The 18,686-nt window shown below is 38.7% G+C and overlaps 1 protein-coding gene across 3 annotated transcripts; it reads left to right on the top strand.

Annotated features, from left to right (window-relative positions):
• Nucleotides 1–4,564: 4,564 nt before the first annotated feature.
• On the top strand, nucleotides 4,565–17,826 carry LOC128541582 (protein phosphatase 1 regulatory subunit 1B-like). 3 transcript variants are annotated; one of them, XM_053512065.1, is made up of 6 exons: nucleotides 4,565–4,900; nucleotides 8,227–8,244; nucleotides 11,386–11,469; nucleotides 14,047–14,122; nucleotides 16,668–16,763; nucleotides 17,242–17,826. In XM_053512065.1, exons 1-6 carry the CDS (start codon nucleotides 4,811–4,813, stop codon nucleotides 17,379–17,381), a joined length of 504 nt encoding a protein of 167 aa, XP_053368040.1. In that variant the 5' UTR covers nucleotides 4,565–4,810; the 3' UTR covers nucleotides 17,382–17,826. The 3 variants fall into 3 exon arrangements, with proteins under 3 accessions (XP_053368040.1, XP_053368041.1, XP_053368042.1); XM_053512066.1 differs by lacking the exon at nucleotides 8,227–8,244; XM_053512067.1 differs by lacking the exons at nucleotides 8,227–8,244; nucleotides 11,386–11,469.
• The last annotated feature ends 860 nt before the right edge of the window (nucleotides 17,827–18,686 follow it).

The following is an 18,686-nucleotide window of genomic DNA, read 5'->3' as shown; positions in this document are numbered from 1 at the left end:
GGACCCGGAAGTAATGCGGTCGCGAACCAGAAGGTATAAAAGGAGTAAACAAACCACAGTACAACGCTCAGTCATTGAGTTGCCCGATGTCGCCTCGGTTACGGTCATCAAACTGTGAGTACTCACTTTCTTGGCTTAGCTTTCTTACTGAGTGTGTATTTATAGGACGCAAGTTAGATTGTGTCTTTCCCTTACTCCCCAATCGTGAGAGTCCTTAGACTTAACAGCGTGATTATCCTGCCTATTCGTGTCACTCCGCGTTTGGGTTTACCAGTCACGCTACACAGGGCTAACCGCTAAAGCTACGTCTTCTGGTCACCTCAGGTTAGTTCTTGACAGAATGACTGAGCCTTTCGCGGTGAACCCAGCGGAGTATGCGCGCCTATGCGATGTGGTGGATCAGCATGCCACGCTCATCAATCGGCTAACCGGAGAGCTCGATACTCTGCGTCGGAGCTTCCAAGACATCGCGGCCTTGCGCCGCGAGGTGGCAGAGCTTCGGCACGTTCTCTCCCAATGAGGTCCAGTCCAGAAACTACACCCGTGTGGTTTCTTCTCCAAGAAATTCAACCCCACTCAGCAGCGATATGGGGTAGGGGACCGCGAACTTCTGGGCATAAAGTGGGCCATGGAGAATGGCGTCACTGGCTCCAGGGCGCCAGTGAGCCGTTTATCGTCTGGACTGACCACCAGAACCTCATCACCATCAGGAACCTAAGGCAGGTCAATCCACGACAGGCACGGTGGGCTCTCTTTTTTGAACAGTACGACTTCCATCTGTCGTACCGCCCAGGGTCCAAGAACACCAAGGCCGACGCACTATCAAGACAGTACGACGAAGACCTTCACCGGGCAGATCCCGTGCCTGTCATTCCCTCTTCCCGGATCATTGCACCTCTTCAATGGAACTTAGAGACAAGGGTCCGCCAGGCACAGGCTGCAGAGACCGGGCCGGCAGGCGTGCTGCCTGGACGACTCTACGTACCCCAGAATGTAAGATCAGATGTCCTCCAATGGGGCCACTCCTCATTGGTCGCCGGACACCAAGGGACACGGAGGACCCTCTCATTCATCCAACGGGCGTTCTGGTGGCCCTCAATGAGAAGGGACGTCATTGAGTTCGTTCAGGCGTGCCCGGTGTGTGCCAGGGCCAAGGACATCGATCAACCATCCTCGGTAGAGCTCCAACCACTTCCCGTTCCTCGACGGCCCTGGACGTACATCGCCCTGGATTTCATCACGGGCCTGCCGGTTTCCGAAGGGAAAGACACCATCCTCACCATTGTTGACCGGTTCTCCAAGGCAGTGCACGTGGTGGCCCTCACCGGACTCCTATCAGCCAAAACCACCGCTGAACTAACACTGGAACACGTAGTCCGCCTGCATGGGTTCCCCAAAGACATCGTCTCGGACAGGGGGCCCCAGTTCACCGCCCGGTTCTGGAAGGCCTTCTGCCGTCTGATCAATTCCACCAGTAGTCTGTCATCTGGATACCATCCTCAAACTAATGGTCAGACGGAACGGACCAACCAACAACTGGAGTGCTACCTAAGGTGTTTTGTGGCTGATCGCCAGCGCTCCTGGGCCCGCTACCTCATATGGGCAGAACTTTCTCACAACCTGCATGTCTCATCTGCCACCAACCTAAGCCAATTTGAGGTATGCTATGGTTTCCAACCTCTGATGTTTGCCCATCAAGAACCGGAGGTTGACGTACCATTGGCCCAACAGTTGGTCCGTAGGTGTCAACAGCTCTGGAACCAAGCCAACCTCGCGATCCAGCAGGCCAATCATTAATACACTACTCAACACCGTCGTCGACACCCTCCGGGGCGCTTGTACAGAGTAGGTGACAAGGTATGGTTATCCACAAAGAACCTTCATCTTCATACGGAATCCAAGAAACTTTCACCTCGCTTCATAGGACCATACCGCATCACCCTCGATTTATGAGGAACGGTCTTGGATTCCGGCCCGGTTCATCCTCGACCCCGAACTCATTTGAGACTACCGTCGTCGGGTATCCTCCACCCCAGGACCGTCAGGAGCCGGTCCTGGACAGGGGGGTACTGTCATGCACACTCAAGACGCGACCGGCACTAGGACCCGGAAGTAATGCGGTCGCAAACCAGGAAGTATAAAAGGAGTAAACAAACCACAGTACAACGCTCAGTCATTGAGTTGCCCGATGTCGCCTCGGTTACGGTCATCAAACTGTGAGTACTCACTTTCTTGGCTTAGCTTTCTTACTGAGTGTGTATTTATAGGATGCGGGTTAGATTGTGTCTTTCCCTTATTTCCTAATCGTGAGAGTCCTTAGACTTAACAGTGTGATTATCCTGCCTATTCGTGTCACTCCGCGTTTGGGTTTGCCAGTCACGCTACACAGAGCTAACCGCTAAAGCTACGTCTTCTGCTCACCTCAGGTTAGTTCTTGACACTGGATTTATAACTTAAGTAGTTGCTTAACAGTTCAAGGTCTGCTTTGTCATACTTGCGCTTTATAATGTGCCACACAATTTCAATGGGAGACAGGTCTGGACGCCAGGCAGCCCATTCTAGTACCCACACCTTTTTACTTATTACTATGAATCCATACTGTTGTAACACATGCAGATTGTGGCTTGGTATTGTCTTTTTGAAATTACCAGGGACAACCTTAAAAAAGACGTCACTTGGATGGCAGCATATTTTCCTACAAAACCTGAGGGTACCTTTCAGCATTAATAGTGCCTTCACTGATGTGCAATTAACCCTTGCCCTGGGTATCAACACACCCCCATATCATCACAAATGCTGGATTTTGAAATTTGCACCGATAGCAATCCAGATGTTCCCTTTCTTCTTTAGCCTGAAGGATGCGACTTCCATGATTTCGAAAAACAATTTTAAATGTGGACTCGTCAGATCACAGTTTGCTTCTCCACTATGCATCAGTCCATCTCAGATGAGCTGAGCCCAGAGAAGCTGGTGACGTTTTTGGGTGTTGTTGATGTATGGCATGCGCTTTGCATGGTACAGTTTTAACTTGCACTTTTAGATGTTGATGAGGCCTATTTTTAATGCAGTGCCATGACCATTCAATGTTGGTTTTTGGCCTTGCCACTTACGTACAGAGATTTCTCTGGATTGTCTTAATCTTCTGATGATATTATGGACTGTAGTTAATGAAATACCTAAATTCTTTGCAATTGTCTTATGAGGAACATTGTTCCTTAAATGTTGGACTATTTGATCACTCAGTTGTGAACTGCACCCCATCCTTGTTTGTGTGACTGAGCCTTTAAAGGATCCTCCTTTTATACCCCATGAAGCTCACCTTTTTTCAATTAACTAGTCCACCTGTGCAATGTTCCAAACTGGTGTTTTTGGATAATTCCTCAACTTTCCCAGTCTTTTGTTACCCCAGTCCCAGCTCCTTTGGACCATCAGAAAATTTAAAATGATTGAAAATTTGCAAGAGACAATCATGTTTATCATTTTGAACATTGCATATCTTGTCTTTGTGGTCTTTTCAGTTGAATATGGGTCAACAAGAATTTGCATGTCATTGTATTCTGTTATTATTTATGTTTTATCCAATGTCCCAACTTATTTGGAAATTTGGGTTTGTAATTATGTTTTTATGATTTTTTTTTTTTACGTAAAGCTTTTGTAGTTAGTTCGCCTTCTTTCAGTTGATTTAATTTAAAATGTAAAACATGTATAAACCGTGCCATATAAATAATACACAAAATATTTTTTAAATTAAAAATTACAATAATTGAATTCGGAAAAACAATCCTTACACTGCTTTGTAGGCTTTGTATGTTCAGAAATGCAGCTACGTTCGCAATGTGTCCAGAATGAACCCGTGTTATTGCTGACATTTTGGTTTAAATGTCAGTAAAGATTTTTTCTTTCTTTTCCTTTTTTCCCTGGATCAAAGAGAAAGAGTGCCATTACGGTGCTGTATGATGGCTTTCATACAGTACACACTGTGCTAGTGGACATACTGCAGTAAAAAATATAAGCCAATACTTAAATACTGTATGCCTGTGGTATTCCTAAACTACTACTGTGTGTCACATCAGTGCAAAAGGAACTGCACAGAGCAGATATTGTGTTTGGGTGTGTGTCGGCATGTGGTGGCAAGTGAAGCAATTTGGAGCTTAAAGCAGGATATATTCCTACATGTTTCAAAATATTTCTACATTAAACTTAAAAGCTACAGTTTCTTTATCAAAAGCAGGTATTATCCTATATTCCTTTATTCCATGTTTAGATTTAATCCAAGCCAAGATATTAAGACACCTCCCCAAGACTCCCCACCCCCATTTGTGAAGATATCTAGGACACTGTGAGGACAACCACCAGCATCTTATTATCAGTCCCAGACTTTCTCTCATTTCACCCTCCCTCATTTTCGCTACTTTTTTTTTAATCTCAATTTGTCACCCCTGCCTCTCTCTGTCCCTTCTTTTTTGCCTCTCTCTCTTTTGGTTTGTCTCGCTGTCACCCCACCCATTTTCTTCCTCTATCCCAGCATCCCTTTATTAAGCTCTCTCTCTCTCTCTCTCTCTCTCTCTCTCTCTCTCTCTATGGGGGAGTAAAAAGGCATATTACTCCACAACCTGGAGTGTGTCAGAGAGTGAGAGAAAAAGAGGTCTTACTGAGCCCACAGAAAATAACATTAGGCTGTTTGTAAGTTTGTAAGTGCTGAGAGAAGAGACACAGGACTAAAGTAGCTTTTCGATCTCAGGACGTCATTGAAAGACCTGTTTATCGGAGAGTGGATATAACCAGATTTGGGTTTTTTTTACCATCTGAAATGGAGGGAGAGATAAAAGAAGGGAGGAAGATCCAGTTTTCCGTTCCCTCCGCAGGTCCGATTCAGCTCGACCCAAGACAAGTGGAGATGGTAAGAAAAGTATAAGTTACTCTAATGGTTTAGATTACACCAAGTCTGAAATTGTGATATGAAAACAGTGTCACATCGTGAGGTGGAAGTGAGCTGACAGCACATTTTCTGTTATATAAAAACAAAGAGCTCACTTCACACTACAACCGGCACAGAGTGGATAAAAATAGCAGCAGATTCGCTTGTGCGAGTGTGAAAATGTATGTTGTATGTGAAAATCCATTGGGCTCAAAATCTGTGATCAGATTCTCTGTTATAAAGAACCATGTTCAATGTCTCTATATTTTGATTTCATTGTTATTTGTCATTTCTATTACATTTTTAGTATTACTAATTTAATTCCAACAAGAACAATAACAAGAACAAATCTTGAGCGTATTGTATATTAATTTAATTCCTTGTGTTACATTTGTCCTTAAAAATTACGCTTTTAAAAGTTAACATTGCTTAGGTTGATATAAATTAAAATTGGTTTGATGGATTAATTCAACATTAGGTAGTGCATTCAAGTGCAAATCTCACCATAGTTACCAAAGTCAATGCAATGTTGTTTCATACGAATTCATTTGAGCAATTTATTTATTTATTTTAAAAAGTCATTATAAAAGCCACAGATGGTCTCTCTGCCCCTCATCTTAACCCTTCTGCTCAACCCTACAGAAAAAAATCACTTTGGTCGGACTACCAGCTACTAAAACACAGGCATGGGCCAACTATCTATACTAAACATATTTACTATCTTCCTGATAGTCTGACGAACAATACATGTTTGAGATTTTTTATATTGCCTTACCCTTGTATTGGTTCATTAAAAAGGAGGAATGCCATGTTCTTATTCTCCTGGCAATCTCTGTTGAGATCGTACTATACACTGGATTGTACTAGTGTAGTCCGTGACAGCATAAGCAAAAGTTCATTCATTCATTTATTTATCTGCTATACTGCTTATCCTGTACAGGGTCGTGGGGGGGCCTGGATCCTATCCCAGGAGACCCTGTACAGAGTGCCAATCCATCACAAGGCACACACACAATGGGCAATTTTGTGAACACCAAGTAACCCAAACTGCATGTCTTTGGACTGTGGGACCAAACCAGAGTATCCAGAGGAAATCCAAGCTTGGGGAAAACATGCACACTCCATGCACACTGACCTGAGGCGAGAATTAAACCCTCAACCCTGTAAGTGCAAGGCCAACTAAGCCATCATGCCATCATATAAGCAAAAGTTTGTCTCCAGGAAAAAAAAAAGGTCAAGAGAAAAAAAATTACGAATACGAACAGTTTTTGACTTATAGCTACTGATACCACAGCCTCCACAAATTTGGTCATAAGCCAGTTCCACCCCACTAGGTACCCGGTCTGTACACTCCTATACACACATAGCTTCTATATGTTAGATCTATTTAATAACAGTAAATTCAGTCTGTAAATGTACTTAGTTCTCTTTAGTAAGTTCTCTCTCTATTTATACTGTGTACATGTAAAAACCATTATATACATTATATATTTCTAAGTAAGATTGTTGAGGGCATCTAAATAACTATTAATCATAAAAATATGAATTACAAAACTATTACAATTTTAATTACAACAAGAATTACAAACTAATTCGTTAGTTCTTGGTCATTTTTAGACTTTCACATAGGTCTCTGGTGTGTGTGTGTGTGTGTGTGTGTGTGTGTGTGTGTGTATTTCCTTGCTTTCTGTGCATATTAAATTTTTGTATTGGCCAGGACAAGCCAATTAGATGCCTCATCCATGTGACCTCATAAAGGAGACCAACTAGTTACTATCTACTTTAGTCTCATTCCCGTGCATTTTAAAGCAGATGTTTCAAGCAGATGTGTTGGCTTTTAGACCATACCTGATGATTGACAGAGCCAACACATCTGCTTTAAACATCTGCTTTAAAATAGTAACTAGTTGGTTAAAGTCAGCAGGAAATTTATAACATTATTACTATTATTTCACTCTGCCGCACAGAGCCACACAATCTGACCCTGTAGTTTGATTTGAAATATAACCTGACTGAAAAACTCTGCGTTCAGTTAAATGGAAAATTATATCATGTCATTGTTAGTGTTTATACTCTTAAAGTATGTTATATTTATTTATTGCCTGTAGTAACTATATATCTATCATGAGTTATATATTTTATATATTAAAAAAAAAAACATTTGTAGTACGAATCTGAAAGTGTTTTAGGGTGCACATTGTAATACACAATTTCTCAACAAAATGACAAGGTGTGTGTGTGTGTGTGTTTCTTTTGTCTTCTCATGTTTCATAAACATTCCACAACATAAAATTTTATTACAAATTGTTAAAGTCTTTTTAAAGTAATTGTTAGAAATGTGTTGTAATAAGACTCCCTAAACCCTATAATGTAGAAATGTAATGTAGAATTGTGCCTATTAAACTCTAGTGAAAGAGAGGGTTATGTCTCAGTCTGCCTGACAACAGATTATGTAATGTGTGTGTGTGCGTGTGTGTGTGTGTGTAAGGGTGTGAGGGGAGAAACTAGTTCAGCATCAGGTGCTGCGTCACGTTACGACCCAATAAGCTGGGAGATGAGAAGAGGAACACATAAACAAAGGAGATGAAGGAAGGAATGGATGGTGGGATTATAGAATGCTGAATAAATAGAGAAAAGGTGGATGAGTGGAGGGTAGATAAGGCTGGAGAGATTACATAATAAAAAAAAATAAATGCAGAAGATTAAGAAAATCTGTGTGTGTGTGCTTGATTAAACACAATTAATCATGATGACGACGACAATGATGATGATAATGAAAAAAATAAAAATAAGGGAACGGTCCGAAACTTATTAGCAACTTATTTTCACATCATTAGAGTTTAGTGTCGAAGTGGATGTTTTGTGAATATTAATGAATTTGTTAAGGTACTAAGTGACCCAAATACCACATTAGGAGTATATGGTGTGTGTGTGTGTGTGTGTGTGTCTGTGTGTGTGTGTCCGCTTGACAAAAAGGAGCATTACCATATAAATAGGCCTGGCCAAAGAGGATGCTAATAAAAGAGTGTTTATATGGAGTTGGAGGGCCCCCGACCCCCCTGGATGCGAGGTCTCAAACTTTAAACATTGTTCATGATGAATACACCATGCACTTTCAGCAGCTTCATGTGTCTCAAATGTCACGGCTAATATTAATGAGTTTAAGGCCGAAGTGCACAAATGCATTTACAGTTAAGTGCATCTTTAAATGGTGTGTGTGTGTATGTGTGTGTGTGTGTGTGTGAGACACTCTGTACACTGTAATTTACACGTGTAACTCATAAATTGTAATTCATGTTCGTCTTTAGCATATTATTGTTGCAATGGTATAACATTTCATCTAATAAACATTAATAAACATTAATAAACATTAATAAATGCTATGTTTAAACATATAACACATCGCTAACAAAGCTAATTCGCAAACTATACCTTTCCTCTCTATGTATCATTACCTAGAATGCTGAGATCTTAACAAGGTGGTTTGGTTTTAGTAACATTCAGTCAGCTTGAGGTATCCTCCACATGCCCTTGTAATGACCTTCAGGATTATAGGACTGTTGTCATATTTTCTAGGCAATTTGATTTCTTGGATAAAGAAGAACAAATAGTTCACCTCGGTACATTCTAGTCCGGTAAACCAAACGCAGATTTTTGGACATTGTTATTTTCAGTAGAATTTGATTCACTAGCTGGTTTGTTCGGTGTTCGATTTGTCTCAAGACCTTATATTTATTACAGGTTTTAGAATATTAAAAATAGCTAAAAGTGACTAATAAACATTAGCATGCTATGTAAGATGCTTTGTTAATTGTTTAAATGTCATGCCTCAAACAAGAGCAATAATATTTCTGCCAATCTTCTACTCCACACTCCAGTCCAGCAGGTGGTCGTAATGCATTATGTGCCTACTCAAGAGAAGAAGATGAAAAAGAAGAAGCAGCGATAATCTTGTAAAATTGGAGGATTTTGCCAAAAATTGGCAAAAGATGCAAACGGTTCATAGTTTTTACCAAATCTGTAGTAAAAAAAAAAGGAAGGAATTTGTCAATTTTGGAATATTTAACATATTTAAGTTAAGATGTTCTGAATCTAAAGATCAATAAATTTACATAATCAATTTAATCACACCGCTCTATTGTCAGCAATAAGGATTAGCCGTAATGAAGGTTTGTATTAATAGTGATCAGAGGCGACACGATATTACTGTAGAAAATCTTCATATCAATCCTTACTAATCCACAGTACTGTACAGTCCTACTCAGTATGAATAATGGCTAGTAATCCTCAGTACTTCCTGAAAGCCACTGCAACTGATCTAATGTACTTCTAATCACTAATTCTTATTACTACTATTTCCTATGACTTCAAACGTCCATCACACACTGGTTGCTCAGTGGTAGGTTTCTGGTCTGGCATGTAGTATTTTGTATTCAGTGTCAGTCCCAAGTCCAGATAAAATGGGAGAGTTGAATCTGGAAGGATATCTGGCGTGAAACCTGTACCAAGTTGATGTGTGGATTGGATGGTCCGCTGTGGCGACCCCTTGATGGCAACAGCCGAAAGACTAACAACAATAAATGTCCATTACTGATAATTATAATAACCAATAATCCCCAGTTTTACTTAAAGTAATAAGTACAACTAATCCCTATGAATACTGTTTTAATAACAGATTACATATTTTGAAATTAATATTTAATAAAACTAATATTTGTTGCTGTCAATCATAATAACTAATCTCCATGACTATTAATCCTAATTACCACTAATCACCAGTCCCAATTCAACTAGTCCTCCTCAAAACTTATTACTTATTGCCACTAATCCCAATTTCTGTTATTTCTCAATTCAACTAATCCCAATAACTAGTAATTCTCATCGCCTCTAATCACTATTAAAACAAATCTTCATTACTGCTAATCCTTATGACTGCTAATCCCCATCACTGCTACTTCTAAGTATTAATCTTCATTTTAAAAAAAAATAATTAAAAATTGGGACTTTATTGCCAGAAACAGTTGAGTGGATTTTGTTTTTTTACTGGAAAGCACAAGAACAACTTGTCTTTCACCACTAAACTGCCTACAGTGGTGTGAATCACTGTATAAACATGTCCGCACACACACACACACACACACACACACACACACACACACACACACACACAGTATATCTGTGTCTATTTTTATTGTATCATACTGTACAATCACATTGCTGTACAGTTTGAGGTCGGTCGTGACATCTTTATAATTTATGATTTAAACTAAAGTCCCTGTGTGTGGGCACTGTGGTGTTTTAAGTGGAGTTTCTAAGGAGTTTACACTTAACTCATTTGTGATAGTAAAAAAAAAAAAGGGCTTAATCTAATTTTTAAAATCTAAATCCTTATTTGAACCTAACACGTTAAGTGGTATAGAACAGGAGCTGTGGCTGTGTCTAAAAATGGACACTGCGCTTGGTGCTCATTGTGAGAATATGTGTTGCAGAGGAGTTAGCGTATACATAGAACAGTGTATTACATAAGTGATATATTAAATAGAAGTAGTTGCCTTGGTGTTGCCCTTGGCAGCCACGTCTTAAAATCTAAAAGATTAAACTTTGTGTGAACTAAAAGTTATTATTTTTTTTAAAAACCTGGTTAACAACATGTGCCGTTAAATACAGCGTGTCTAAAGCACAGAGCCAGCAGATAGGTTTAATAAGACCCAGAGTGGTTTTCTGTTTCACCAGGCTTAATAGCGTCTGGAGCCAAGGGACAATGTCAAATGAAAGTCATCCGGAGTCTAAACTCACACAGAAGTGAAATAACAGCCCAAGTAATCCTTCTGTTCTCTCTTCCGACACTGTAGTTACACAAGACATCATTATGGATTTAGGACAAATTTTAACACTGATTAAATGCATCACTCTCATTTTTAATATCTTGCTAACCTTTTATGTGATGTACGAACATGTTGATTGGATTTCATCCACTCTTTCTGGATTACTCGGGATCTGCATTTGCATATTTGATGGATTTTAGACTCCAGCTAATCCCCTCTAACTTCTATTGCATTGCTTCCTCACTGTGCCACTCTGTGCCAAGTTAAAGCCAAGCCAAGTCACGAACAACATCAATTTAAAAAAGAAAAACAAGAAAAACTGTTTAAAAAAAGGAAGTCTGTTTTTTGCTGATGAAAATAGAACCCCACATAATGTCTTCGTAGACAATGAGAAGTTCTTAAAAAAAAAAAACATTAAAAGGTGCATATAATGATTTAAAAATATCCTGCCTGTACATTTTTTTAAATAGATGCTAATTGTAGCACATATGTCAAATACATAATTTAAGAGCATGTCAACCACTTGTATATTATATCATATCATATCATATCATATCATATCATATCATATCATATCATATCATACTGTTTGTGTGCACTAACAATTTGAAATGGTGCAAACGATTTCTGTTTTACAATCAGATTCGGCGCCGAAGACCAACACCAGCCACATTGTTCCGCATGACAGATCATCCATCTCCAGATGAAGAGCACCCCAGCATGCTGGTGAAATGGACACACACACACTAAAAAAAAAGCAGCAAATTTACATAATGTTTGAATAAAAAGTTATCAGCAGTATAAATAGCATACATGGTCTAATTATCCTTGTCAGAATGTTTGAATAAATGTTCCTACACAAATTTGCCTAAGCAGACAGTTTTGGATTTACCTAAGCAGCATCATGAAGCTTCTGGGAGAATCATGGTTGGATATGGTTGGACCACTCTTTGCAGAATTAATACTTTTCAGTTAATTTAGTTGATTTCCTTGCATGGACCCACATTATGGTCCACAAATCTTCTACATGGTTGAGATTTTTCTAAAGCTTAAAGTTAGCCAGATTTATCTGTTCCAGTGGCAACAAAACAGCCCCAAAGCATGATGCTGTCACCATCACGGTTAACAATTAGTACACTGGGGTTGAATGCCTCACATTTGTTAATTTAAATATTCCTCTGATCAACACCTTCCTCCAGAAGGCTTTTGTTTAATAAAATCTGTGTAGTTAGCTGCAAACTTTAGTTGAGCTTGAGCATGTTGTATGGCAGCGTTTGAGTCCATGATGATGTTAAACTGGCTTGAATGTAAACAGTGACGCCGGTGTTTCAGCAGCTTCTAATTCATGGCATGCCTTTTTCTGGGTGGTTCCTGGGTTGTTGCTGAGAGTGACAGTTTAGTCCAGACCTAAGCAAAGTGGGTATCATACCTAATTACAACTAATATTGGAATTTGTGAAAGTTTAAAAATGGCTTCAAGAGCTATTATTTTTCTCACATTTGCTCTGAGCTCCTTGGACTTTACCATTGTACTGTGTGTCAGTTAGTTCAATAAGTACTATTAAACAAAACCTTTTTATTATGCACAGAGAAGCTACCAGCTATAGTTATTCACCAGTAGAAGGAAACCAAGAGGACTTGGGATTGGCAAAAATCTAAAAAAGATATTTCAAGTCTTTCAGCACCAGTTTCAGCAATAGTTTAAGTGCTAGCTCATTGGGGTAACTCAGTGGTGAAGGCATTGGACTACAGTATGAAAAGTCCCAGGGTCAAATTCCATGACCACCAAGTTGACTCTGTTGAGTCCTAGAGCAAGGCCCTTAACTGCTCAGATGTATAATGAGGTAGAAATGTAAGTTGCTCTAGATAAGGGCATCTGCTAAATGTGAGTGTATGTATATTTCTGACTCTATGTTAGCAATTAACAAACTGAATGAAAAAACCTTGTGCTTCAAATTTGGAGGCTTCTATTAAAGACTAGTATGCATCATTAACGGGTCAAGGTTTTGTAGAAATAGTAAAAACCGTAAAGATAAAATAATCTGATGATATTATTATTCAGGTTGAAGCCCACATACATAGAAACAAAATTTTGTGTGGTTGAGTATTTTATGCTTAAAATAAGTTATATTTCTTCAATTGTCAGACAAATACACTCCTAAAATAAATTACTACATCAGACACATTGCTATTCATATCACTTTTCCTCAACATCTCGATTTAAGCACATAACCCTTTCAGTTTGGTTATTTTAACCGCCCTCACCTCGGACTGCTGAATAAACTCTACTGACCCCATGTTTTATCTAATAAGAAACTAGTTTAAGCTAATTTTGGAGTCAGCCATGCTGTGTTGTCCGTTTGTTTGTGTTTCAGGAGGATGTGAGTGCTTTGTAGGGGCATTTCAGTTGTTTCTTTATGTTCTTCATACTCTGTGTATTTACCATAACTGTTATGTTGATTGGCTCTGTTGAGTGACGCGCATAGCCACGCCCACTTTGAGGGGCAAAAGCATTGTGTTCGCTGCTGTGAGATAATCTGGCCTAAAACTGCTCATAACGTCCCTTTAACTCAACATTTTGATTTAATTTATCTTTAGCACAGATTTAACTTCAGACAAATACTAAAGGACTGGCAAAGTTTCATTAAATTCTTACGAACCAGTTTTGCGTGATGCTGTGACAAAATTGGCCGGACAGACAGACAGACAGACAGACAGACCTCCAAGGCTTCCAATGTATGAAATGTAAAGATATCGTTAAAAGAGCGAGTTCTGACCAACCTTTTAAAACTTCTAGTTATATAGATGTACAATACCAGTACATGTTAGTGTTCAATAGTTTGTACACACGTTTGGATTTATTTTCTACCTTTTAGAAAAACTAGGATATAAAACATATGGAATTTGATAATTAAGTCACAAAAACAAACATTCAGCTGTTATTTTAAGACATGAACGTCTATATAAAAATATCTTTATCCTATCTAGAAGTAGGTCTTGGTCCTCTTCCTAGTCAGTTTCACCATGTTTGCATGCGGCTGCAGTTGAATATGCTACACATGTTCTTGTAATTTTCTGCATGGACTGACCTTCATGATTTAAAGTAACAACAGCCTGTCACTTATTTACACTTATTTGCATATATATTGCTTCATACTTTTTGAAGTCTTCAGTATTGTTTAAAATATAGATTGTGGTAGATTTTTTATTTTTGTGTCAAATAATTAATTATGGTAATTATTAATACAGTCACTATTGAAACAAGGTGATATTTATACATTTTATTTTACCTTTTATATTTTAGCTGTTTGCTTGTGAAAATGGTGTTTCAAAAGCCAACAATGCGGACACAAATGTTTATCAGCCACCTTCACTTCAAGGTAAGAAAATATCTATTCATGTCATTTCAGTGATGATTAAACGAATGAAATGACTATAATAAATAATATATTTATTAGTTTCAAACTAATAAAAATGGCTCTGATTGGGGGCAACGGCAGCAGTGTAGCTAAAATATTAACAGCACATACACACACACACACACACACACACACACACACACACAAATAGACACAGAGATATCTTTGTTCTTTCATTACCTGGTGATGAAAAAAGCTGACCTTTCACTGAGAGGAAAATAAAGATGATTTTCTAAATGAAAGCGATGATAGACAAGCACACACACACACACACACACACACACACACACACACACACACACACACACACACACACACACACTTATGTACCTTATAGATAGCTTATAGTCCACATAACCTGCCACTCTTCTCCATTCACACCACCCTGCTTGCACTCTCCTCTTCACATCAGCTCCTCAAAATACTCCATCCAGCTTCTCAACACACTTTTTGTCAGCTCATTTCCATCTGCATCCTTTATCATCCACCCTAACACCATGTCCTTCCAAGCTCGGTTCCTCTCAGCTAATCAGTACAAGTCCTTTTTTTCTTCCTTTGTGTCCAGCCTCTCGTCAAGCATGCCATACAGCTTTTACATAGCCTTGCCCACCTCTCTCTTCACCGTGCACCTTGTATCTCCTCATACCTCCAGATACTTTCTACACCACTCTTACAATTCCAATTCTTTTTGACCAGCCTCTTCCTTTCTGCTTCCCTGTGCTTCCATCCATGCATTCCACCACTAAGTCACTTTGTCCTCCTTCCTCCATCCATATATCACACCAAGTACCTTCCTAGTTTCCTTACTCACTACTTCTAAAGTAGGTGTCCAGCGCATCTTTACCACCACTCAGTGACTACAAACTCTCCACTCTGAATTACAGACCATAGCATTCTTCCTCTTCTTCACCTCCAAAGTCATCTTTCAGACCACCATCCTATGCTTTCTAGATACACCATCCCCTCTCTCCACATTACAGTCTCTACTCTATTTCACATTGCATCCCCTGCAAAGGAGGATATAATTCACCTGTGTGCACCTTCCTACACTCTTATACTGTATGCCACCCTGTGCTCCTCCTTCATCTTAAAAGATGAACTCACCACTGCCATTTCTAGTGTTTTTGAACACTAGGACAATAGGACAATCTGGACCATGGTTTTATACCAGTCTTGTTTTGCTCTGGCCTCAAGTTTGGAACCTGAAAGTTCCAGATTCCTTTGTGCTCATTCGTGTTATCCTTTTGATGATTTATTTTCTTTTTCTTAACCTTTAATGTAGTCTTCAGTAATGCAGAGCTCTTGGAACGGTTGTTGTGTGACTCTTTACTCCAATCTCAGCCACTAACAATGTCCGTAGTCTCACTGTGGCTTTCCTCACTAGTCTCTGTTTTGTTTTTGCACCGAGGATTAAGTGATAGTTTTGTCTTTTATTGTTTAAGTGGTGTGGTTCAGTATCCACCCTGTTACTATTGATCCAAAAATGCTCACTGGGTAGTCCAACATCTTGGATATCACATTCACCTCATACACCAATACACCTTATTTCTTAATTTAATAATTGTATCTCTAACATCCTTAGAATGCAACTTAGTCTTCCTTTTTACTCCTTTCCATTTGAATAGGAGCTGTTTTAATATTTTCCAGGGGATTCCAGTTATATAAGGGAATTGTGTCCTTTGTAGAAACAACATCTTTCATCTGGAGCTTATGGAACCACTTCATGTGGTAGATAGGTATTTTGACTTTATAACTAAATGTTCACTGCTTTCTTTCACTCTGTGAAGAATCTAGTTGAATGTTTATCCTAGCAAGCAAGGCGGCATGGTGGTGTAGTGGTTAGCATTGTTGCCTTGCACCACCAGGGTTTGGGTTTGATTCCCACCTCTGTGTGCATGGAGTTTGCATGTTCTACTTGTGCTTGGTGGGTTTCTTCTGGGTACTCCAGTCTTCTCCACAGTCCAAAGATATGCAGATTAGGCTAAATGGTGGTCCCAAATTGGTTATATAAATAGCTATGAATATCAGGTGCTTGGTGTTGAAATGAAAGCTGGCTACAAAGTGAATCTTTCAATACAATAAGTAAAATTCCCTTTACACACACATAAAAACAAATTGCAATTCAGGAAAATTTGGTGAGTTTGAAAGAATGGTTTTACTATAAGAGATCGTCTGAGTTTGTATATATATTAAGTTTGCATATATATTAATCTTAGGGTCCCCCTCAAAAATGAGATGGAGCATTTTAAGGGGCTTTTCCCTCAATAAAGAAACTAAATTAATATTTACATCCAGTATAAGAATTTGGGATATGCAAATTAACATGAAGCCTGATTGGGTTCAAATCTTTTAAAGGCTGAGTTACTGCACTTTAATACACAGAGTTCACTGTGAAGTATGAGATAAATATTTCAACTTTTGGGATGAACACTACAACATGAACACCAGAACAGCATGTAACCCCCTGTAATGGTAACTTATGAAATATTTTCTGTTTATTTCGCAGCTGTCCAAAAGATGGCACAAGCTCACATCAAAACTTCAGAAACTCCTTCTTTAGAATCATCAGACAGTGAAGAGGTTTCCTTGGATGCTCCTGGAGGTGAGAGTTTTTGGTAAATCTAAAATAGTGAGTTTATTTTGTCGCAACAGTGTTGCAAAAATCTAACAAACAATATATTAAAATATATTAAACGGACTTTTAAATGGCTAGTAATAATGCCTTTCTGCTGAGTTCTAAATACAACTCTGTGGTCAACCACATGGCAATTACAAGCAAAGGCAGAGGACTAAACAGTGACGATGAAGGATGTGAGGTAATATTAAATATATTGTAACGGAGGAATACACCTTACATGTTTTTTTTTATGCCTTACTGCCTAACATATCGAACATTGCAGCTTGGTCTGCAACAAAATGGAAAAAATTAAACATGTCCTCTTAAACATGAACTTGTTATGTTGAAAATGTATAGATTTATATTGAAGACATAGTGTTCAGGGTCATCACTGAGTTCTGGGGCTAAAATTTGCCAAATTTTACCTTTGTGTTTGTGTGTATTTTGTGTGTTTCGTCTACAGATCCACCAAATGAAATCAAATTGGAATGTCCATCATGCTCTGGAGGATCGGCCAAAGAGGAGAAAGGAAAAGTGGATGCAGAGAACTTAAGAGCAGAAAGCATGAAAAATGGGGAGAGTGGGGGAAAAGGGGACGAATGAGGTAGAAATCAGACACGAAGCTTTCATAGAATTATATGAGGATTTTATGAGAAGAAACATATTTTTATAAGATGAGGCTAAAATGATCTTAGACAGAGCGAGAGGGAGAGATTAAGAGAAAAAGATCCTTTTGAAGGTCAGTATATGAGGAAGTGATGAAAGAGAAGTTAATATGGTGTCAATAAAGGATCAAGGTTATTGTAAAATATGCACATGTTAATAAAATGTATATTAATGCCTTGATTTATTTCCTTTTGTACATCAGGTTCAAAAGTGAAGAGGTACTTTAATTTTATTAGGAATATAACAGATTATTACACACAAAAAAAACTGTGTATTATGAGATTATTTCATTCGAATGTTATTTTACACATCGATGCCTGAGGTCTTTATCCATAAACCACTTATGTTATGACATTAATAAAGTCCTTAATAAGTAACTTGATCAATTTGGCATAGAGTTTTATGTTACCTGTTTTATTACTTCAATGGCCTCGATATGTTCCCCTCATCCTATGTTAAGAGTTTGAAACAGGTCCTCACACTCATTCTAAATAGATCTGTCCTCATTAGTCTATGCCTTAAAGCAGTGCGCTGGGCTTCAGCCTCCTGAGATTTTGTGGTATGAGATTCAGTCAATACATAACACACAGGATGTCTATAATGTACCCTTTTTAGAAAAAGGTAACAAACGATTTTTTGTAGAGTAAAAACTGATTATTGATTATACACTAACTGTACATTAACTGCTTTGAGACAATGAGCATTGTTAAAAGCGCTATATAAATAAATAACAGATTATACAGATTAAAAAAAAAAGAATAATCTCCTTGCTTTTCAATACACTTCATCCATCAACAAGCTTTTATATTTCCTCATTACAAATCTGAGCTGTCAGCACGAATGTAACTCTGTCTTCAGTTCTTCATCAGAAGTGAAACTTTGTCCTTGTATTGCTGCTTTCAGGGGACCAAACAGGTGAAAGTCAGATGGAGTGAGATGAACACTATAGGGAGGATGATTTAAAACCTCAAACTCAAGTTTTTGCAGAGTGTCCACAGTGTGGGCAGAAGTGTCCGAACGGTCACAAGGTGTGCGAGGTCACAACACCCTCGGATAGCGGTTCCTGTGTTTCTCTTACCCAAGGGCACTTTATAACATTAAGAACAAACAAACAAATAAATAAATAAAAAAACACAGGAAGAGCATTTAGTGCTGTGTAAGGTAAAACTGTAGGTTGTATTAAGGATTAACTAAAGCAGGTAGGTCTGGCACAGAAACAGGAGAATGTCAGGTAAAGAGGAG

The sequence above is a fragment of the Clarias gariepinus genome, chromosome 14 (genome assembly GCF_024256425.1).
Source record: "Clarias gariepinus isolate MV-2021 ecotype Netherlands chromosome 14, CGAR_prim_01v2, whole genome shotgun sequence".
NCBI lineage: Eukaryota > Metazoa > Chordata > Actinopteri > Siluriformes > Clariidae > Clarias > Clarias gariepinus.
This window is presented reverse-complemented; position numbering and strand designations above follow the sequence as displayed.

What these genes read in the sequence shown, in the direction of transcription:
- LOC128541582 (XM_053512065.1), top strand. Translation starts at nt 4,811, where the DNA reads ATGGAGGGAGAGATAAAAGAAGGGAGGAAGATCCAGTTTTCCGTTCCC. An exon ending in AAGAGCACCCCAGCATGCTG is followed by an intron (nt 11,470 to 14,046) that starts GTGAAATGGACA and finishes TTTATATTTTAG; the next exon opens with CTGTTTGCTTGTGAAAATGG. An exon ending in TCAGCCACCTTCACTTCAAG is followed by an intron (nt 14,123 to 16,667) that starts GTAAGAAAATAT and finishes TTTATTTCGCAG; the next exon opens with CTGTCCAAAAGATGGCACAA.